The 22,920-nt window shown below is 53.2% G+C and overlaps 2 protein-coding genes and 1 long non-coding RNA gene across 4 annotated transcripts in view; all 3 read right to left on the reverse strand.

Moving 5' to 3' along the window:
• The window catches only part of LOC142484005 (protein phosphatase Slingshot homolog), a 40,481-nt gene extending 33,422 nt beyond the window's left edge, over nt 1-7,059 (reverse strand). Inside the window, exon 1 of the mRNA XM_075583964.1 lies at nt 6,643-7,059. The gene's annotated coding sequence lies outside the window, so the exon portion shown is untranslated. The remainder of the gene's footprint in view (nt 1-6,642) is intronic.
• Nucleotides 7,060-7,557: 498 nt separating this feature from the next.
• LOC142484006 (uncharacterized) lies at nt 7,558-13,537 on the reverse strand. Its single transcript, XR_012797528.1, has 2 exons — nt 11,667-13,537; nt 7,558-9,274 (listed from the first exon to the last, which is right to left on the reverse strand). It is a non-coding gene; the product is annotated as an uncharacterized LOC142484006 (long non-coding RNA).
• Nucleotides 13,538-17,799: 4,262 nt separating this feature from the next.
• KDM2A (lysine demethylase 2A) overlaps nt 17,800-22,920 on the reverse strand; it is a 107,302-nt gene continuing 102,181 nt past the window's right edge. For both annotated transcript variants that reach the window (XM_075583968.1, XM_075583967.1), the window contains 3 exons: nt 20,230-20,388; nt 19,878-20,093; nt 17,800-19,645 (listed from right to left, as the gene is read on the reverse strand). In XM_075583968.1, coding sequence (XP_075440083.1) covers nt 19,464-19,645; nt 19,878-20,093; nt 20,230-20,388 — 557 coding nt within the window. In that variant the 3' untranslated portion in view covers nt 17,800-19,463. The remainder of the gene's footprint in view (nt 19,646-19,877; nt 20,094-20,229; nt 20,389-22,920) is intronic.

Consider the following 22,920-nt stretch of genomic DNA (forward strand, 5'->3'; position numbering starts at 1 on the left):
GTGGGTGGGTGACTTTGGGTTGGTGGGTGACTTTGGGTCGGTGGTTGGGTGGGTGAGTTGGGTCGGTGGGTGGGTGAGTTGGGTCGGGGGGTGGATGACTTTGGGTCGGTGGGTGGGTGACTTTGGGTCGGTGGGTGGGTGACTTTGGGTCGGTGGTTGGGTGACTCTGGGTTGGTGGGTGGGTGGGTGACTTTGGGTCGGTGGGTGGGTCGGTGACTGGGTGACTTTTTCAGGGTCGGTGACTGGGGTCGGTGACTGGGTGGGTCAGTGAGTGGGTAGGTGGGGTCGGTGAGTGGGTGGGTGGGGTCGGTGAGTGGGTGGGTGGGGTCGGTGAGTGGGTGGGTGGGGTCAGTGACTGGGTGGGTGGTTTTGGGTGAGACTGGGTGGGTGAGTGTGAAACTGAATGGGTGGGTGAGTGTGAAACTGAATGGGTGGGTGAGTGTGAGACTGAATTGGTGGGTGAGTGTGAGACTGAATGGGTGGGTGGGTGAGTGTGAGACTGAATGGGTGGGGGAGTGGGAGACTGAATGGGTGGGTGAGTGGGAGACTGAATGGGTGGGTGAGTGGGAGACTGAATGGGTGGGTGAGTGGGAGACTGAATGGGTGGGTGAGTGGGAGACTGAATGGGTGGGTGAGTGGGAGACTGAATGGGTGGATGAGTGGGAAACTGAATGGGTGGGTGAGTGGGAAACTGAATGGGTGGGTGAGTGGGAAACTGAATGGGTGGGTGAGTGGGAAACTGAATGGGTGGGTGAGTGGGAAACTGAATGGGTGGGTGAGTGGGAAACTGAATGGGTGGGTGAGTGGGAAACTGAATGGGTGGGTGAGTGGGAAACTGAATGGGTGGGTGAGTGGGAGACTGACTGGGTGGGTGAGTGGGAGACTGACTGGGTGGGTGAGTGGGTGACTGACTGAGTGGGTGACTGACTGGGTGGGTGAGTGGGTGACTGACTGGGTGGGTGAGTGGGTGACTGACTGGGTGGGTGAGTGGGTGACTGACTGAGTGGGTGACTGGGTGGGTGAGTGGGTGACTGACTGGGTGGGTGAGTGGGTGACTGACTGGGTGGGTGAGTGGGTGACTGAGTGGGTTACTGACTGACTGACTGAATGGGTGGGTGACTGGGTGAGTGACTGAATGGGTGACTGAATGGGTGGGTGACTGAGTGACTGGTTGGTTGACTGAGTGATTGGGTGGGTGACTGAGTGGGTGGGTGACTGACTGGGTGGAAGACTGACTGGGTGGAAGACTGACTGGGTGGGAGACTGACTGGGTGGGTGAGTGGGAGACTGACTGGGTGGGTGAGTGGGAGACTGACTGGGTGGGTGAATTGGAGACTGACTGGGTGGGTGAGTGGGAGACTGACTGGGTGGGTGAGTGGGAGACTGACTGGGTGGGTGAGTGGGAGACTGACTGGGTGGGTGAGTGGGAGACTGACTGGGTGGGTGAGTGGGAGACTGACTGGGTGGGTGAGTGGGAGACTGACTGGGTGGGTGAGTGGGTGACTGACTGGGTGGGTGAGTGGGTGACTGACTGGGTGGGTGGGTGAGTGGGTGACTGACTGACTGACTGAATGGGTGAGTGACTGAGTGGGTGACTGAGTGACTGGTTGGTTGACTGAGTGATTGGGTGGGTGACTGAGTGAGTGGGTGACTGAGAGGGTGGGTGAGTGGGAGACTGACTGGGTGGAAGACTGACTGGGTGGGAGACTGACTGGGTGGGTGAGTGGGAGACTGACTGGGTGGGTGAGTGGGAGACTGACTGGGTGGGTGAGTGGGAGACTGACTGGGTGGGTGAGTGGGAGACTGACTGGGTGGGTGAGTGGGAGACTGACTGGGTGGGTGAGTGGGAGACTGACTGGGTGGGTGAGTGGGAGACTGACTGGGTGGGTGAGTGGGAGACTGACTGAGTGGGTGACTGACTGGGTGGGTGAGTGGGTGACTGACTGGGTGGGTGAGTGGGTGACTGACTGGGAGGGTGAGTGGGTGACTGACTGGGTGGGTGAGTGGGTGACTGACTGGGTGGGTGAGTGGGTGACTGACTGACTGACTGAATGGGTGGGTGACTGAATGGGTGACTGAATGGGTGGGTGACTGAGTGACTGGGTGGGTGACTGAGTGACTGGTTGGTTGACTGAGTGATTGGGTGGGTGACTGAGTGGGTGGGTGACTGAGAGGGTGGGTGAGTGGGTGGGTGACTGAGTTGACTGAGTTGGGTGGGTGGGTGACTTAGTGGGTGGGTGACTGGGTGAAAGTGACTGGGTGGGTGGGTGGGTGGGTGACTGACTGGGTGGGTGACTGACTGGGTGGGTGACTGGGTGGGTGGGTGACTGGGTTGGGTGGGTGACTGGGTTGGGTGGGTGGGTGGGTGACTGACTGGGTGGGTGAGTGGGAAACTGAATGGGTGGGTGAGTGGGAAACTGAATGGGTGGGTGAGTGGGAAACAGAATGGGTGGGTGAGTGGGAGACTGACTGGGTGGGTGAGTGGGGGACTGACTGGGTGAGTGGGTGACTGACTGAGTGGGTGACTGACTGGGTGGGTGAGTGGGTGACTGACTGGGTGGGTGAGTGGGTGACTGACTGGGTGGGTGAGTGGGTGACTGGGTGGGTGACTGGGTGGGTGAGTGGGTGACTGACTGACTGACTGAATGGGTGGGTGACTGGGTGAGTGACTGAATGGGTGACTGAATGGGTGGGTGACTGAGTGACTGGGTGGGTGACTGAGTGACTGGTTGGTTGACTGAGTGATTGGGTGGGTGACTGAGTGAGTGGGTGACTGAGAGGGTGGGTGAGTGGGAGACTGACTGGGTGGAAGACTGACTGGGTGGGAGACTGACTGGGTGGGTGAGTGGGAGACTGACTGGGTGGGTGAGTGGGAGACTGACTGGGTGGGTGAGTGGGAGACTGACTGGGTGGGTGAGTGGGAGACTGACTGGGTGGGTGAGTGGGAGACTGACTGGGTGGGTGAGTGGGAGACTGACTGGGTGGGTGAGTGGGTGACTGACTGAGTGGGTGACTGACTGGGTGGGTGAGTGGGTGACTGACTGGGTGGGTGGGTGACTGACTGGGTGGGTGAGTGGGTGACTGACTGGGTGGGTGAGTGGGTGACTGACTGGGAGGGTGAGTGGGTGACTGACTGGGTGGGTGAGTGGGAGACTGAGTGACTGGGTGGGTGACTGAGTGACTGGTTGGTTGACTGAGTGATTGGGTGGGTGACTGAGTGGGTGGGTGACTGAGAGGGTGGGTGAGTGGGTGGGTGACTGAGTTGACTTAGTGGGTGGGTGACTGGGTGAAAGTGACTGGGTGGGTGGGTGGGTGGGTGGGTGGGTGGGTGACTGACTGGGTGGGTGACTGGGTGGGTGGGTGGGTGGGTGACTGACTGGGTGGGTGGGTGACTGGGTGGGTGGGTGACTGGGTAGGTGACTGACTTGGGTGGGTGGGTGGGTGACTGGGTGGGTGAGTGACTGGGTGGGTGGGTGACTGGGTGGGTGACTGGGTGGGTGGGTGAACCTGACTGGGTGGGTGGGTGACTGGGTGGGTGACTGGGTGGGTGACTTTGACTAAGTGAGTTTTTGGGTGACTAAGTGAGTGGGTGGGTGGTTTACTGAGTGGGTGGGTGACTGAGTGAGTGGGTGGGTGACTGAGTGAGTGGGTGGGTGACTAAGTGAGTGGGTGGGTGGGTTACTGAGTGGGTGGGTGGGTGACTGGGTGGGTGGGTGACTAAGTGAGTTTTTGGGTGACTAAGTGAGTGGGTGGGTGGGTGGTTTACTGAGTGGGTGGGTGACTGAGTGAGTGGGTGGGTGACTGAGTGGGTGGGTGGGTGACTGAGTGAGTGGGTGGGTGACAGTGACTGGGTGGGTGACTGAGTGGGTGGGTGGGTGACTGAGTGGGTGGGTAGGTGACTGAGTGGGTGGGTGACTGAGTGAGTGGGTGACTGAGTGAGTGGGTGGGTGACTGGGTGAAAGTGACTGGGTGGGTGTGTGGGTGACTGGGTGGGTGACTGGGTGACAGTGCATGGGTGGGAGATGGTGGGTGACTTACCTTGACCCCGTGGCATCTGGCTGGGGCAGGAGGTGAGTTCGGGAAGCTGGGGGGGGGGGCAAGAGTAGCAGGAGACCCGCGCCGCGCTTCCCCTCCGTCCGGTAGCGGCGCACGTGAGGGGGAGTCCCGCGCCGCGCTTCCCCTCTCCGGTAGCGGCGCACGTGAGGGGGAGAGCAGGAGGCCCGGGCCGCGCCGCGAGGGGGGAGGAGCCTGGAGTTTGCTGCTGAGCAGGAGGGCCGCGGCGCACGGTGAGGGTGATGGTGCGGCTGGGGATGTTGCGGAGCGTGGGGATTTGGGTGAGGTGGGGGGAGAGAGTGAGGGGCACCGGGAGAGGAGGGGGGGGTGTGTGTGGAAGGTGAGCTGCGGTCCAACTGACGGGGGAGAGTGAGTGTGTGTGTGTGAGGGGGTGTGTGTGTGTGAGGGTGTGTGTGTGTGTGTGAGGGGGGGTGGTGTGTGTGTGTGTGTGTGTGTGTGTGTGGTTTTTTTTTGCACGTCACTCTGCCTCAGGCCAATGAGAGGTGTGCGGGGGCGGGCAGGCCAAGGGACCAATGAGATTGCCGCTAGGGACGCAGACATACAGTGCTTTCAGAAATATATAGTAGATATATATATATATATATATAACAAATAATACAAATAACACATAATGGGAAGAAGCGCTTCAGACATAAAAGTAACATTTAGGAAAAGGAGTCCCTGCTCCGAGGAGCTTACACTCTAACTGGTAGAATACAAGGAAAGAGGGCAGCCCCTGCTCAGGCTGCGGCCATGGTGAACGCTGGAGAGGGTGCAGGCGCTTACTCAGCTTCTCCCCGCCGCCTGCAGCAGGAGAGATCTGTGTCCTGCGTGCGCAGGAGAGATCTGTGTCCTGCGTGCGCAGGAGAGATCTGTGTCCTGCGTGCGCAGGAGAGATCTGTGTCCTGCGTGCGCAGGAGAGATCTGTGTCCTGCGTGCGCAGGAGAGATCTGTGCCCTGCGTGCGCAGGAGAGATCTGTGCCCTGCGTGCGCAGGAGAGATCTGTGCCCTGCGTGCGCAGGAGAGATCTGTGCCCTGCGTGCGCAGGAGAGATCTGTGCCCTGCGTGCGCAGGAGAGATCTGTGCCCTGCGTGCGCAGGAGAGATCTGTGCCCTGCGTGCGCAGGAGAGATCTGTGCCCTGCGTGCGCAGGAGAGATCTGTGCCCTGCGTGCGCAGGAGAGATCTGTGCCCTGCGTGCGCAGGAGAGATCTGTGCCCTGCGTGCGCAGGAGAGATCTGTGCCCTGCGTGCGCAGGAGAGATCTGTGCCCTGCGTGCGCAGGAGAGATCTGTGTCCTGCGTGCGCAGGAGAGATCTGTGTCCTGCGTGCGCAGGAGAGATCTGTGCCCTGCGTGCGCAGGAGAGATCTGTGCCCTGCGTGCGCAGGAGAGATCTGTGCCCTGCGTGCGCAGGAGAGATCTGTGCCCTGCGTGCGCAGGAGAGATCTGTGTCCTGCGTGCAGAGGAGACGGGGAGCCGGGTCGGGGGGCGTGGCTGTGACATCATGGAGCTGGTTCGCCCTCATTGGGCGACCCGTTCACGTGACCTGGCGCCGCTTGGCCGTCACGCGTGAAAACAGATATTTCTGTTCCCTCCTGCACCGTGAGCGCCGGCGCCCTGTGTGCGCTATAGACAGCCTCACAGAGGCACATCCATGTGACCGCGCCGCGCGCCCTCCTGCACCGCGGGCGCCCTGCGGGCTCTATAGACAGCCTCATAGAGGCACATCCATGTGACCGCGCCACGCACACCCTCCTGCACCGCGAGCGCCGGCGCCCTGCGCGCTCTATAGACAGCCTCAGAGGCACATCCATGTGATCGCGCTGCGCACCCTCCTGCACCACGAGCGCCGGCGCCCTGCGCACTCTATATGATCCACCCTCTGTGTACACACACACACACACTGCAGCTATCTATATCCACACACTGCCGCCCCTCTGTGTACACACACACACACACTGCAGCTATCTATATCCACACACTGCCGCCCCTCTGTGCACACACACACACACACACACACTGCAGCTATCTATATCCACACACTGCCGCCCCTCTGTGTACACACACACACACACACACACACACACACACACACACTGCAGCTATCTATATCCACACACTGCCGCCCCCTCTGTGATCGCGCACACACACACACACACTGCAGCTATCTATATCCACACACTGCCGCCCCTCTGTGTACACACACACACACACAAACACACACACACTGCAGCTATCTATATCCACACTGCCGCCCCCTCTGTGTACACACACACACACACACACACACACACACACACACACACACACACACACACTGCAGCTATCTATATCCACACACTGCCGCCCCCTCTGTGTGCATACACACACACACACACACACACACACACACACACACACTGCAGCTATCTATATCCACACTGCCGCCCCCTCTGTGTACACACACACACACACGCACTGCAGCTATCTATATCCACACACTGCCGCCCCCTCTGTGTGCATACATACACACACACACACACACACACACACACCAACACAAACTGCTGCTACACAGTCTGTAGCTACATCCAAACTCTGCTGCTTATTACTTTGCAGCTACAAACACACTCTCCCCCTCCTCAACGGCTCTGTGCATGGAGGGAGGGGGTGGAGTCACTGCCTGGTTCCTGCCTCCTGACCAATCCCCTGCCCTCTCTCAGAGCTGTTCCTGCCTCCTGACCAATCCCCTGCCCTGTCTGAGCTGTTCCTGCCTCCTGACCAATCCCCTGCCCTGTCTCAGAGCTGTTCCAACCTCCTGACCAATCCCCTGCCCTGTCTCAGAGCTGTTCCTGCCTCCTGACCAATCCCCTGCCCTGTCTCAGAGCTGTTCCAACCTCCTGACCAATCCCCTGCCCTGTCTCAGAGCTGTTCCTGCCTCCTGACCAATCCCCTGCCCTGTCTCAGAGCTGTTCCTGCCTCCTGACCAATCCCCTGCCCTGTCTCAGAGCTGTTCCTGCCTCCTGACCAATCCCTGCCCTGTCTCAGAGCTGTTCTGACAAAGAAAAACCTGATTGGCTAGAAATAAACACTTTGCAAGCTCCCAAAAATTCCGGGCATTACTGAATGAATAATACCTGCAATTGTAACCAATCAGAGAGCAGGGATTTCAGTAGTGCCCGGAATTGTAACCAATCAGAGAGCAGGGATTTCAGTAATGACCGGAATGTTACAGCGTTAGCCTATAATAATAATAATAATAATATATATATATATATATATATATATATATATATATATATATATATATATATAAAGGAGTAATGGTTATGTTTTCAGTCCAATCGCCTTAGATTTGATACCCAACAAAATAAGATTCTAATACCCTATCTAATTATACAGGGATTAGAGGGTACAAACCCTGTGAGAATACGGGATCTGGATGGGAGATTCAGTGTATTAGTACTGTCCCGGGAGACCCAGCTTATAAACACTTTACCATCTGGATCCTTTGATTGAATAAAGCATGAAATAAAATAAATTGTATTTTTTCACATAAAGAACACACACAGATTGAATGACAAAATAACACAAATAAACACTTACTGGGATGGGGCAAAACGAAATAAAATGTCCACGGAACAAAATCCTCAGAAATCAAGTCTCTAGGCATCAATTCCCAGCGTGGGGTGGATGCGCAAAAAGAGCCGTGTAAATAGTCCTTAGCTACGGGCGCTGGCGGCAACCCCCGTTTCTCTGCCAAAAGGAAACTTTTCGTTTTGTCCTTGCAGGATTCGTTCTCCGATCCTTAGTTGTAACGCACTTTTGAGGCGGGGTGCACTCCTTAGTTACCATGTTATGACCTTTGCCCCGCACGCTGTATCTCCGACGAATCTGATGGAACTTCTTACAAGATGGAATTGAATCTGTTACATGATGGAACTCTTAGGCTGCGTCCATAGACACTGCAGCCGTGCGGGGGGGGGGGGGCGCCTATGGGCGGGCCAGTGACATCACAGAGCTGGTTTGTCCTCATTGGGCGAACCGCTCACGTGACCGCCCTATTGCGCGAGAAATCAGTTTTGGCTTCCGCACGCACGCTGTATAGATGCGATCACTGCCTTTAGGCAGTCTGATCGCTCAGCGTGCGGACGCGTCCACGCGGTCTGCCCCTGTAAGGAAGCAGCCTTAGATGGAACTGATCTCTGATTGGCTGCACACATCTTTATAGACACACAAAGCCTATCCTTATGCTGCGCAACCGTGGGAATTAGTAATCTCACCTATGGGCACGCTCTGCCATTACTTCAGCTAGCCTGACAGAAGCTTCAATGTATGCTGCGTGCATGTGCCAACTTCACGCTTCAGCCGCTTAGCATACCTAGCCAAGCCTACTTCCCTGGACATCTGTCAGGACAAACTGTTCAACTCTCCCCTTCCCACTTAACACCTTATCCGGTCAGTCCCAGACACAGGGGGACCGAATCAGCAGGGGGGCTCAGAAGTCTAAATGATGCATGCTTACTCCCCGAGATATTCTGCCCTGCATTTCAAAGCCCCGGATTACACACCCCACGTGTCACCTCCTGTTCTGGACTGAAGGAAGGAGAATCGCGCATGTCTATAATGTTAATTTCCTTACTCTTATAACTTTAAGATACCAAAATTACAGGGGGCATTCATTTAATACTTGGGGTGAACGTTAATGCTCAGAAATAACCCCTTTATGTGTTTCGTACCTCAGTAATGCCCACACCAAATTTCATCTTTCTAGGATGCTCCTAACTAAAGTTAGCTTTCTGCTTTGATGGGGTTGGTGAAATGTCTGCGGTTTTAATCTTTTCCCCTAATTTAGAAAACATTGTTACCATAACTCATACATATAAAACATGCTGGTTTCAATAACCTAAACTTTTCTGCACTCCTTTTATTACAATGTACCAAGTCTGTTGGGCAGAGAGAGTGAAAAAATTCCAAGTGCCTCATTTGACCTTTTCCTGCTCTGTGCTGAAGCAGGACGTCCTGGTGGTGAGACGCCCTGGTTATGCTGAAGCAGGACGTCCTAGTGGTGAGTTGCAAGAACGTTTTCAGGACGGGTCTGACCAGAGCGCTGGGCTTCTTTGTATCCGAGAATCTCTCTTGATTCCCAGATACATTTCTGGGGTAACTCATAACTTGGGAACCCCGATACCTAGCCCCAATCTGTAAAGACTTTCTCCTGAACATCTCCCGGTCCCAGCACCTCTGGAAAAGGTCAAACACAAAACATGGCAATTGTCACATATTTTGCACACAGTCACAGTAATGCATACACAATGCCCGGGCCCAAGAGCTGACACTCTAGGTCCCCAAAACACAGATATGGGGTAACCTTTATTATTGAGCCTGGTTACCCCCACACAAGTATCCACTCATAATGGTTAGAAACACGGATACGTATAAACACTGAACCCAGCCCCGCTGTATACAGGGAATAACCCCTAAGTCCTGCCGTCGGTGTACATGACGTTACACAGAGTGTGGTGTCCCATCAGTGAGGCTGCCGCTGTATACAGGGAATAACCCCTAAGTCCTGCCGTCGGTGTACATGACGTTACACAGAGTGTGGTGTCCCATCAGTGAGGCTGCCGCTGTATCAGAGATATATTAATATCAGGACGCTGTGTCTTAAGGAGAATACTCCCATTTACCACAGCTGCTGTGTATTACATTTTAATTTGGCGCCAATTCTCCTCACTAACCATACCTATAAATGCTAGCTCATTTCTCCCCTCACCACTCCCCGAAGAAGACAGTTTCAAGTCGAAACGCGTTGGAGTGGGAGTCTGTTGAGGGGGGGGCCCTACCTCTTTTCCTGACATGAGGCTTTGGCCAACCTCTTGCCTGTGACACCCATATTTCTAGTGGTGACGTATATACAATACTGCTATCTGTGCTATTCATGCCTCCACTTACTGCAACTACTCACCTAGATTGTGTGGTGATTACCTATCTGTGGATGTACTAATTTGCAGTGTGGTTACAGGTTTCACATGTTTGCTTCTATAGAGCGCCTTGTGTTTTTTGGGTGTCAGATTTGGCTCCATGGTTAGACCCTTGCCTCAAGGTACATATACTTGGTAGATGTGAGTCCCCCTCCTCTTTTAATCTTATCCCTTGTTTTTATTCACTTTAATAAAATCCTTGTTTACACTTGTTTGGTGTGTCCGTGTGCTTTTTACAAGGTTGCTTTCTCTGTTGGTACAATATTACTTCAACCTTTAGTACCCCTGTCTAGTATTATCTATACTATACATTGACAGTTTTGTGGACACTAGTGATTTATTGTGTTGAGCGGTATTTCTGTGTGTATTATCCTATATTAATATCAGTACACATATACTGCAAATCGGAGCAAGTGATGTATATAACAAAGAGGGACCATATAAAGAGGAACGGTCTTTAATAAAGGTGAACTCGCTATAGGGGATAGTTCAGGATACTGACCCATAGCAGGTAACTGTGAAAGGTTACTCGGGGTCCGTGCCTTTAGGCCGAGTCCATGGTGACTCCAGCCGTGCGGAGGCGCGCTGAGGGATAGCGGAGGCGCGCTGAGGGATAGCGGAGGCGCGCTGAGGGATAGCGGAGGCGCGCTGAGGGATAGCGGAGGCGCGCTGAGGGATAGCGGAGGCGCGCTGAGGGATAGCGGAGGCGCGCTGAGGGATAGCGGAGGCGCGCTGAGGGATAACGGAGGCGCGCTGAGGGATAACGGAGGCGCGCTGAGGGATAGCGGAGGCGCGCTGAGGGATAGCGGAGGCGCGCTGAGGGATAGCGGAGGCGCGCTGAGGGATAGAGGGTGCTTTCCCTGGCCTTAGTTCCCGCGCCGTTCGGGGGGCGGGCCAGTGACGTCACGGAGCTGGTTCCCCCTCATTGGGTGAACCGCTTACGTGACCGGCCCTGCGCTCCCGTGAGAGCTCAAACGAAATTTTTTTTAACAGCTACGCCTCTGCACGCCTGCGGAAGCGTGCGCCAGCCCCTGCTAAAGCCGCTCTCATTGCGGCTGCAGGGGCTCACTGACAAGCGTCAGCGCCTAAGCGCTGACCCTGGACTCCGCCTTAGGTAAACTGGTATAACCTCTTAGGGATAGAAACAACTTGGGTGTAATTCAGTGCCAGAATCACGTTCCATACAGTGTACACGATAAAGCGGATATAAATATATAGTTAGCTCCAAAAAGTTATGATACCTAACCTATATGGAGTACTGATAATACAGAGCGTCTCAATGTGTCCCAATAGTGCATCGGGATCTTTTCTAGGGCATTAGACTTTTTTTGTTGTGTATCAAACCTAATGAGATTGTGAGGAAAATTTAAACTAAAAGCATGTGATCAGCGCTCAAACCTATAAAACTATACCTAAATATTAACTAAAATAACCAGGTGCTTTACAAGAATAAAATGAATATTTAAAGTGTCCCTTATAAGGAAAAACCTAATGTGAATTCCTCACAGCCTGTTGTGGCAGGTTTGGGGAATGGCTGCCTTGGGAATATAACAACCCTATCCACAAGGGCTGTATACCATACACAGAGAGATAACAAATGACACAGATAAAACACAGACAATAATTCCCTGGCGCAATATCAGATAATAAACCTGACGAATCGGAGTAGTCCCATGAATCAAAAGATGGTATAAAGAAGATCCACAGTCCACAATGTCCCGTTCTTTTACACAGAATGCTGGTCTGAAAATACAAATGAAACAACCATTGCGCAGTACCCTATGGTCAGTAATCCAAGACCCCACCGTTGCTATCTACTTACTTAAAAATAGATAAGAATGGGCCTCAAAAGGTTTCTCTAAGTCCCCCCACGATTGGCTCCGACTGATTCCTGCTGCTGGTATCACGCTTTACACTTCCAGCATCAGCATCACCATACCGATTGGGAACAGAAAGGGGCACCAATAGTGTAGCACTATAACATTTATTGTTAAAAAATGACAAGCATAAAAACATGCACTCACATGCGAGAATGCCCTATGCGTGTCCTACAACGTGCCGTCCGCTTCACATGGGAGAATGCCCTATGCGTGTCCTACAACGTGCCGTCCGCTTCACATGCGAGAATGCCCTATGCGTGTCCTACAACGTGCCGTCCGCTTCACATGCGAGAATGCCCTATGCGTGTCCTACAACGTGCCGTCCGCTTCACATGGGAGAATGCCCTATGCGTGTCCTACAACGTGCCGTCCGCTTCACATGCGAGAATGCCCTATGCGTGTCCTACAACGTGCCGTCCGCTTCACATGCGAGAATGCCCTATGCGTGTCCTACAACGTGCCGTCCGCTTCACATGCGAGAATGCCCTATGCGTGTCCTACAACGTGCCGTCCGCTTCACATGCGAGAATGCCCTATGCGTGTCCTACAACGTGCCGTCCGCTTCACATGCGAGAATGCCCTATGCGTGTCCTACAACGTGCCGTCCGCTTCACATGCGAGAATGCCCTATGCGTGTCCTACAACGTGCCGTCCGCTTCACATGGGAGGATGCCCTATGCGTGTCCTACAACGTGCCGTCCGCTTCACATGCGAGAATGCCCTATGCGTGTCCTACAACGTGCCGTCCGCTTCACATGCGAGAATGCCCTATGCGTGTCCTACAACGTGCCGTCCGCTTCACATGCGAGAATGCCCTATGCGTGTCCTACAACGTGCCGTCCGCTTCACATGCGAGAATGCCCTATGCGTGTCCTACAACGTGCCGTCCGCTTCACATGCGAGAATGCCCTATGCGTGTCCTACAACGTGCCGTCCGCTTCACATGGGAGGATGTCGAGGGATTGCAGGGGGAGGCTGGAGCCGGCGTGGGTCCCCTCTTCGTGGCCGCGACTCGGAGCGCCTAGTCCCTCCTCCGATGACGTTCCCCGTCAATCAACCTCCTTTCCTTCCACAGGGTCTGCACGTTGCAGCACGTTCAACAAGCTCCACCCAAATTTGTATTTTCAGACCAGCATTCTGTGTAAAAGAACGGGACATTGTGGACTGTGGATCTTCTTTATACCATCTTTTGATTCATGGGACTACTCCGATTCGTCAGGTTTATTATCTGATATTGCGCCAGGGAATTATTGTCTGTGTTTAATCTGTGTCATTTGTTATCTCTCTAATGAGATTGTGTTTTAGTCCAATCATTGCTCCTCTGTTGAGGGATTAATTCTGCATTGTGGTTTTACATTTAGTATTTATTTGAATAAGATTATGTAAATAAACATGTTTTTAATGTCACATCCATCCATTAGGGGGACTGAGTGTCCGCTACTGGTCTTGTTACAGATTATTAATCTAATTGGTAGGTAGGGGAACGTACAGAGACCGTAGGAGGGAGTTCTGGTAAGTGCGTCTGCAGGGGGCCAAGCTTTATGTATCGTGTATAGCAGCGTTTCCCAAATGGTGGGTCGCGACCCGGCACCGGGCCACGGCACCAAAATTGCCGGGTCGCAGTGAGGCTGGCCGCGCAGTGTCTCTCGTCCCCCCCGCTCAAGTTTAAAAAAATGGCGGCGATACCCCCCGCGGTCTCGCTCGCTTGCGCCGGGCCCGCTCCTTTCCTCCCCCCCGCTCCCAACGTGGGACGGAGGAGGAAGTACCAACTCCTCTGCGGCCCGCTTCCCCCCGCGGCCAGCTTACCGAGCTCACCTCCCGTGGCACCCCCTCCCGAGCTCACCTCCCGTGCCCCCAAGCCCACCTCCCGTCACAGGCAGCAGGGGATATCGGGGGCAGCAGGGGAAAGCGTCCGGCGGCAAGGTAAGTCACTCCACCCAGTCAATGCCTCCCACCCAAGTGTCCCTGGCCCGCCCCCCTCCCACCCAAGTGTCCCTGGCCCGCCCCCCTCCCACCCAAGTGTCCCTGGCCCGCCCCCCTCACACCCAAGTGTTCCTGCCCCCCCCCTCCCACCCAAGTGTCCCTGCCCCCCCCCACTCCCACCCAAGTGTCCCTGCCCCCCCCACTCCCACCCAAGTGTCCCTGCCCCCCCCCACTCCCACCCAAGTGTCCCTGCCCCCCCGCTCCCACCCAAGTGTCCCTGCCCCCCCCCTCCCACCCAAGTGTCCCTGGCCCCCCTCTCCCACCCGTGTCCCTGCCCCCCCCCCTCCAGTCACTCACATCCATCGTTGCCTGTAATTCACTGTTTGTGTCTGTGTGCGTATAGGGGAGAGCGAGTGTGTGTGTGTCTGTGTCTGTGTCTGTGTCTGTGTCTGTGTCTGTGTGTGTCTGTGTCTGTGTGTGTCTGTGTCTGTGTCTGTGTGTGTCTGTGTGTGTCTGTCTGTGTCTGTGTCTGTGTGTGTCTGTGTGTGTGTCTGTGTGTGTGTCTGTGTGTGTGTCTGTGTGTGTGTCTGTGTCTGTGTCTGTGTCTGTGTCTGTGTCTGTGTCTGTGTCTGTGTCTGTGTCTGTGTCTGTGTCTGTGTCTGTGTGTCTGTGTCTGTGTGTCTGTGTCTGTGTCTGTGTCTGTGTCTGTGTGTCTGTGTCTGTGTGTCTGTGTCTGTGTCTGTGTCTGTGTCTGTGTCTGTGTCTGTGTCTGTGTCTGTGTCTGTGTCTGTGTCTGTGTCTGTGTCTGTGTCTGTGTCTGTGTCTGTGTCTGTGTCTGTGTCTGTGTCTGTGTCTGTGTCTGTGTCTGTGTATCAGTGTCTGTGTATCAGTGTCTGTGTATCAGTGTCTGTGTATCAGTGTCTGTGTGTGTGTGTCTGTGTGTGTGTCTGTGTGTGTCTGTGTGTGTCTGTGTCTGTGTGTAGCAGTAGCTGCGTGTGTCAGTGGCTGCGTGTGTGTGTCAGTGGCTGCGTGTGTGTGTATCAGTGGCTGTGTGTGTGTGTATCAGTGTGTGTCAGTGGATGCGTGTGTATCAGTGGCTGTGGGTGTCTGTGCAGGCCCTATAGGCGATAAATTTTTTAGTGGGTCACGAAAAAGAAGTTTGGGAAACCCTGGTGTATAGTATTAGCCACAGTGCTACTCATATGCTTCGTTAAGGTGGGTCATAAAGGTGGATAGAGAGGGTGATAGTCAGGTATCAAGGGGAAGGTGCGTGGCAGTCAGTGAGAAAGGTTCAAGGCGGGAGAGGGCTTTAGATACAAAGGGGGTAGAAAGAAGACATCCTTGAGCAGAACGCACGAGTCTGGATGGTGCATAGCGAGAAATTAGGGATGAGATGTAAGGAGGGGCAGAAGAGTGTAAAGCTTTAAAAGTGAGGAGGAGAATGGAGTGTGAGATGTGGGATTTGATCGGAAGCCAGGAGAGGGATTTCAGGAGGGGAGATGCTGAGACAGATCTAGGAAAGAGTAGAGTGATTCTGGCAGCAGCGTTTAGGACAGATTGTAGGGGAGACAGGTGAGCCGCGCTCAGGTCGAGAAGGATCAGCGCAGCGGCGCCCCCTTTCTCTCCGGTGTTGAGCAGAAAGTCAGTGACGCCTATCGGGTGCGTCTCAGGGCTGAGCAGGAAGTGACACCTAATCGGGGGTGTCTCGGTGCGGTCATGTTTTCAGAATCCAGATTGGTGCAAATGCAACAGATTCAATCTGTTTAGGTGTTTCACTGACTTTTTAGAGCTAGTTTTTCCAATGATTTTGGCTTTAAAAAAATAAAACTACTAGAAACTGGTCGGTAGAGCTCAGTGTGCAGAGGGTGGAGGGAGGGTTCTGTAAGAGAGGTGAAATAAATGCTTCCCTTAGTGAGGTTGGGAAAAAGTCTGAAGCCATGGAGAGGTTTGCAATTTATAACATTATTAAATGGCCCAGATCTAACACGGCTTCCTTTAATAGGCAGGCCGGGGGTCCCCTGCCCAGCTGGGTGGTTTGACCCCTCGGATGGTGGTAAGGCGCTTGTCCGTAGTGGTAGATTGGACGGCGCTCTGCCCGTCTTCGTGCCGCGGTGAGAAGATCAGGTTCATGAGATGACAGTCCTGCAGCTGGAGATTTGACTCCAATGTAAGACTTGGAGAAAGCCGGTGGGAAAGTACGGGGGTGGGACATCTGCAGGGCGTGTGGGACATCTGCAGGGCGCGGTCTGGTTTAAACCGGCGGCTCAAGCAAAGAGTCAACAACTTTAAACAATTTGCGGGAACTATTCAATCTGTGATCAAATAATGTTTTTTTGGCCTCTATAATGCCTTTGAAATAGTTTTTCCTTATATGTCAAAGATCCGTAAGGTTAGAGCGGCATTTAGCTTTAAAGCCCATCGCTTCTCTGGGTTCCTAACACGTGAGAACGAGGGGTTACCGGTATGTTTGTGGGATGGCAGCTTTCTTGGTGCAATAAAGAGCAGCATTAGCTGCGATATTGAACGCCAACGCGAGAGTGTAAGTATTGTGGAGAGGGGGAACATGTAAGGCTTTTTAAAATGTTTAGAAAAAATACTAGGGTGCATATCCTTTTTCCCTCTAGCACGTTGGTGCGTTGAGTTGGTTTTGGTTTGGAGGTATTATCAGACATGATGGAAAAACACCCAAGCGCAGAACATCCAAGAAATACTACACCCCTAAATGTTTTAAGTTGTTAAGTGGTACGGAGGTTCCCAAAATAAAGAGGCAGCTGTTTAAAGTATAATTTTATTTTTAATTAATTTAACACGATAAAACAAATAATGACAAATAGCAAACTATACGTTTAGTATACCTAAAACCCTGTTATGTATGTGTTATTATGTGTTGAATATAACTAGGGTTTATGGTTCAAGCTTGAGCAGGGTTTTATGTATACTAAACGTATAGTTTGGTATTGGTCATTATTTGTTTTATCGTGTTAAATGAATTAAAAAAAAATTTTTTATACTTTAAACAACTGCCTCTTTATTTTGGGACCCTCAGTACCATGTAAAACATTTAGGGGTGTAGTATTTCTTGATGTTCTGCGCTGGGGTGTTTTTCCATTAAGTGTACATGTTTTGGGGAGTTTGTCCCCTTACCGTCTCCCAGGCAGCGGAAATCTCCAACATTTACATATTGGATAGCGATACGTCGAACCACCACAAGATTGCAGAAAATATCCCTTAGCCCCACAATCGTCTTCTCATCATTGGACACGAGCAGGATACATTCAGACAGGGCATGGTCCGACCAATCCCGGCTACGGACTTCCTTCAGCGGCGAGGCTATACCGGAGGTAAATACTTGGTCCAGAGCGTGACCGGCGCGGTGGGAGGACCCAGAACTAACGGTCTATACTTACGGCTCGGAGAAAGGCTTTACCAGGAGTCTATTTTCTCTAACCAGAGACTGAAATCTCCGGCAATAAGGATGTTATTGTCCAAAGACGTCAACGTTACCAAATCCAGGAATCCCTGAATCCCGGCCTGGCTCTCCCCCGGAGCGCGGCGTTCCACCACAGTGATGGCTGAAGAGTGCTGATAATCCCTTTTGCGCAGAGGAATTCAGTTAGCGCCTGTAAGGGAAGAGCCGTCGGCCTAGAAATGGCGAATCGAGATGAGATTTGTTGATAAGAGCAATTCCTTGTGTCAGTCTGTCTATAATTTGCAGCAATGGGAGGATTATAGGGGTTACAGGGAGGGGTTATAGGGGTTACAGGGAGGGGTTATAGGGGGTATTAGGCCCATTGCCCAGTCCTGCGTACCATACCTCTGCCCGCATAGCGTGCGACACACCTGCGCCCAGTCCTGCCCGCATAGCGTGCGACACACAGACACACAGACACACAGACACACAGACACACAGACACACAGACACACAGACACACACAGACACACAGACACACAGACACACAGACACACAGACACACAGACACAGTTTATCGTAAACTTTTTTTTTTTTATTGCAAAAGAAATACAGGGAAAGCGAGGCCCCCGCCCCCCACAGAGAAAAATATTATCCAATATACAATCTATTCCCGCGCAACACGCGCTCCGCCTTCCGTGCGCGCAGGCCTTGCGTGTTTACACGTGCGGAATTAATGCGTGTGCGCTCCAGAGGGACAGAGGGGGGCGCACAACCAACAACCCAATTAAGTTAAACAAAAAAATAATATATATATATCTCACCATTCATCATGAAGCAGCCCCCCCCCCCCCCCCCTCACACTCGCCCCCCTCAATCACCCACCCTGAAAAATAACGTTATCTGAGCACACACGCCGATTTTAATGCTACGCAGAGAAAAAATATACAGGGGATTTTACAAAAACAAAAAAACCACACAGCCGCCTGTCACTTCCACCTTCCCCCCTCCGAGGAGACACACTGCGCCGCCTGTCACTTCCTCCTCCCCCCTCCGAGGAGACACACTGCGCCGCCTGTCACTTCCACCTTCCCCCCTCCGAGGAGACACACTGCGCCGCCTGTCACTTCCACCTTCCCTCCTCCGAGGAGACACACAGCGCCGCCTGTCACTTCCTCCTCCCCCCCTCCGAGGAGACACACAGCGCCGCCTGTCACTTCCTCCTCCCCCCCTCCGAGGAGACACACAGCGCCGCCTGTCACTTCCTCCTCCCCCCTCCGAGGAGACACACTGCGCCGCCTGTCACTTCCACCTTCCCCCCTCCGAGGAGACACACAGCGCCGCCTGTCACTTCCACCTTCCCCCCTCCGAGGAGACACACTGCGCCGCCTGTCACTTCCTCCTCCCCCCCTCCGAGGAGACACACAGCGCCGCCTGTCACTTCCTCCTCCCCCCCTCCGAGGAGACACACTGCGCCGCCTGTCCCCCCCTCCTCCGAGAAACACAGCCGCCTGTCCCCTCCTCCTCCCTCCGAGGAGACACACAGCGCCGCCTGTCCCCCCCCTCCTCCGAGAAACACAGCCGCCTGTCCCCTCCTCCTCCTCCCGAGGAGACAAAACCCAAAAGAAGAACACAAAGTGTTCGTTGCTCTGTAAGAGTGGAGATCCAGTCCTAGAGGGGGAGATCCAGTCCTAGAGGGGGAGATCCAGTCCTAGAGGGGGAGATCCGGTCCTAGAGGGGGAGATCCGGTCCTAGAGGGGGAGATTCGGTCCTAGAGGGGGAGATTCGGTCCTAGAGGGGGAGATTCGGTCCTAGAGGGGGAGATCCGGTCCTAGAAGGGGGGATCCGGTCCTAGAGGGGGAGATGTTTCAGTTCTGGAGTCGCCCTCCTCCCCAGGGCTACCGGAAAAGTGCTTAACCCTCCCTTCCCCCTTCCAGAAAGGGCAGAAGTTCCTTCTCCCCCCAGAAGTTGAGGTGCTGGGTGCTGGGTGCTGGGTGCTGGGTGCTGGGTGCTGGGTGCTGTGGGAGTGCCAGGCGTGGCTGGTTAAATACCCGTTTCAGATTCAGCCTGGCACCGGGTCACCGCCCCGCCCTCCCCGCAGGCAGCACGCGGGCCGGCTCTGCCATGCCAATTATTGCTCCTGGTTTGTATCCGATGTGCAGGAGAGAGAAGGGGAGTGATTGATCGTGTGCGTCCTCCCCCCCCACCCCCGCCTCACCACGGGGCAGCCCCCCACTCTAGCTGATCCTCTGTATGAGCTTGTCCTCAGACAGACAGTACAACGTGCTCACAGACAGGTCGGAGATGAAGCCCTCGCACGCGCCCCGCGACACCTGTTTGCAGCCGCGCAGGTCGATGAGTGACAGGTTGGAGGCGCGTCGCAGGAACAGTAGGGACTGGTCAGTCACTCCTTTGCAGCCTGTGAGAGAGGAAGGAGAGGTCACTAGGTCAGAAATTCCACCACAGCCGGGCACAGGACCAGGCTACCACATGCACCACCAATTCTAACTAGGGGCCTGGAGACCGGACGCAGGGGGCTGAACCCCCATACGCAGGGGGCTGAACCCCCATACGCAGGGGGCTGAACCCCCATACGCAGGGGGCTGAACCCCCATACGTAGGGCCACGGAAGGAGCTGGCAAGCATCTTACCTGCCAGGTGAATGTGGCCGAGCGACCCCCGGGTGCAGGAGCCCACAGCGGTCAGCAGGTTGACAGACTGGTCAGACAGCAGTGGGCAGTGGCTCAGGTCCAGCTTGGACAGGAGGGGACAGTGCCGAATGATTAGCCGCAGCGTGACGTCCGAAATGTCAAGGCCGGAGAGACGCAGGTCTGTCAGGAGGCGGAGCTTGCTGCGAGAGTCCTGTCCTGCGATACATGAGGGGAGAGGTCGTGAGCGCAGGGTGAGCTATAGAAAGAGGGGGGGGGGGGGGGAGGTAGTGACAGTGATCGGGGGAGACAGGGGATCCCCCAGCGCAGGAGACCCCATGCACCTCGCATGTACCTGGCTTGTCGGAGGCCGGCATGAGGAGATCTCGGATCTGAGTGTCCTTGATACCAACGGTCCAGCGCAGGTCCAGTGTACGCAGGAGGGGACAGCTGCAGCTACTGAGGGCCGACACCGCTGACCACGAGCAGCCGGCGAGGATTAGATCCTTCAGGCCTGAAGAGGAGGAGGGGGGAAGAGGAGGAGGGGGGAAGAGGAGGAGGGGGGAAGAGGAGGAGGGGGGAAGAGGAGGAGGGGGGAAGAGGAGGAGGGGGGAAGAGGAGGTGGGGGGAAGAGGAGGAGGGGGGAGAGGAGGATGAAGAGGTTATGTGGAGACAACAAATGGGGAGTCAGAGAGAAAAAGCAAACAAACAAAAACCAGATACTTTATCCTGTATCTATACTTACTGATCCAGAGGAACAAACACAAACGCCAGAATCACATCATCCAATGATATAACATAAGGGGAAATAAATTCCTTCCTGACTCCAAGAATTGGCAATCGGATTAATCCCTGGATCAACACCCTTCCCATGTATACTTATTTGGTATATCCCTGTATACCTTTCCCATCTAAGAGATGTCCAACCTTTTTTTTTATTAACAAATCCATTGTATCTGCCATCCCAGTCTCCATGGGTAATGAATCCCACACTGTAACTGCCCTTACTGTAAAGAACCCTTTCCTTTGTTGCTGGTGAAATCTCCTTTCCTCCAACCTTAAGGGGTGGCCCCGAGTCCTTAGTACTGCCCGTGGGATGAATAGTTCTTTTGAAAGCTCCTTGTATTGTCCCCGAATATATTTGTATATAGTTATCATATCCCCTCTTAGACGCCTCTTTTCTAATGTAAATAAATCTAATTTAGCTAGCCTCTCCTCTCAAATCAGATTGTCCATCCCCTTTATTCATTTGGTGGCTCTTCTCTGCACTCTCTCTAGTTCCATAATGTCTTTTCTAAGGAGTGGTGCCCAAAATTGTACTCCAGTCTTACTAGTGCTTTGTAAAGGGGCATAATTATGTTTACTTCCCTTCCATCCATTGCCCATTTGATGCAAGATAAGATCTTGTTTGCCTTTGCAGCTACTGCATGACATTGGGCACTATTGCTAAACCTGCAGTCTACAAGCACTCCTAAATCCTTCTCCATCAAGGATTCCCCCAATATATCTCCATTTAATTTGTAAGTCGCCTGTTTATTCTTGCATCCCAAATGCATAACCTTACATTTATCTGTATTAAACCTCATCTGCCGACCCTGCATCCTGACTCCAAATATTGGCAATCGGATTACTCCCTGGATCAGCATCCTTCCCAAGTATACTTATTTGGTATATCCCTGTATACCTTTCCTTTCTAAAAAGATGTCCAACCTTTTTTTGAACAAATCTATTGTATCTGCCATCACAGTCTCCATGGGTAATGAATCCCACACTAACTGCCCTTACTGTAAAGAACCCTTTCCTTTGTTGCTGGTGAAATCTCCTTTCCTCCAACCTAACGGGATGGCCCCGAGTCCTTAGTACTGCCCGTGGGATGAATAGTTCTTTTGAAAGCTCCTTGTATTGTCCCCGAATATATTTATCATATCCCCTCTTAGACGCCTCGTTTGTAATGTAAATAAATCTAATTTAGCTAGCCTCTCCTCGTAAATTAGATTGTCCATCCCCTTTATTTATTTGGTGGCTCTTCTCTGCACTCTCTCTAGTTCCACAATGTCTTTTCTAAGGTGTGGTGCCCAAAATTGTACTCCATATTCAAGGTGTGGTCTTACTAATGCTTTGTAAAGGGGCATACTTATGTTTACTTCCCTTCCATCCATTGCCCGTTTGATGCAAGATAAGATCTTGTTTGCCTTTGCAGCTACTGCATGACATTGGGCACTATTGCTAAGCCTGCAGTCTACAAGCACTCCTAAATCCTTCTCCATCAAGGATTCCCCCAATATATCTCCATTTAATTTGTAAGTCGCCTTTTTATCTTGCATCCCAAATGCATAGCCTTACATTTATCTGTATTAAACCTCATCTGCCATTTACCTGCCCACGTTTCCAGTCTCTCCAAGTCCTTCAGGAGAGAAATTACATCCTGCTCTGATTCTATTACCTTATACAATTTAGTATCATCAGCAAAGATGGAGACTTTGCTCTCGATCCCAACCTCAAGGTCATTAATAAACAAGTTAAAAAGCAGGGGTCCCAGTACCGATCCTTGAGGTACTCCACTCACGACTTTAGCCCAACCTGAAAAAGTTCCATTTATGACAACCCTCTGTTGTCTGTCCTTGAACCAGTTTTCAATCCAGGTGCAGATATACAGAGGATATAGATATAGATAGATATAGATATAGAGAGAGATAGAGAGGAGATATATATATATATATATATATATATATATATATATATATATATCTATATAACTCAAACGTTGTTTGTCTGTGGGTTTGTGCGCCGCCTCACGCCCTATCACCTCCCACCCGACGCACCGCTAGACCACCCTCGTGGGACCGCCGTCAACACCAGCCCGCACTCACCTCACAGCCTCACGCCCTATCCCGCGCCGCCATACGCCCGAACCCGCAGTCAAGGAGGGCCGGGGACAGGGAGGCGGGGGGAGGGTAACGAGGGCCGGGGACCGGGGGGGGGGGGGGTGATGCAGAGGGGGGGACAGTGATGTGAGGTGCAGGGGGACCGGGGGGTGTGGGAACAA

Source organism: Ascaphus truei, unplaced genomic scaffold (assembly GCF_040206685.1).
Source record: "Ascaphus truei isolate aAscTru1 unplaced genomic scaffold, aAscTru1.hap1 HAP1_SCAFFOLD_415, whole genome shotgun sequence".
In the NCBI taxonomy this organism is placed as follows: domain Eukaryota; kingdom Metazoa; phylum Chordata; class Amphibia; order Anura; family Ascaphidae; genus Ascaphus; species Ascaphus truei.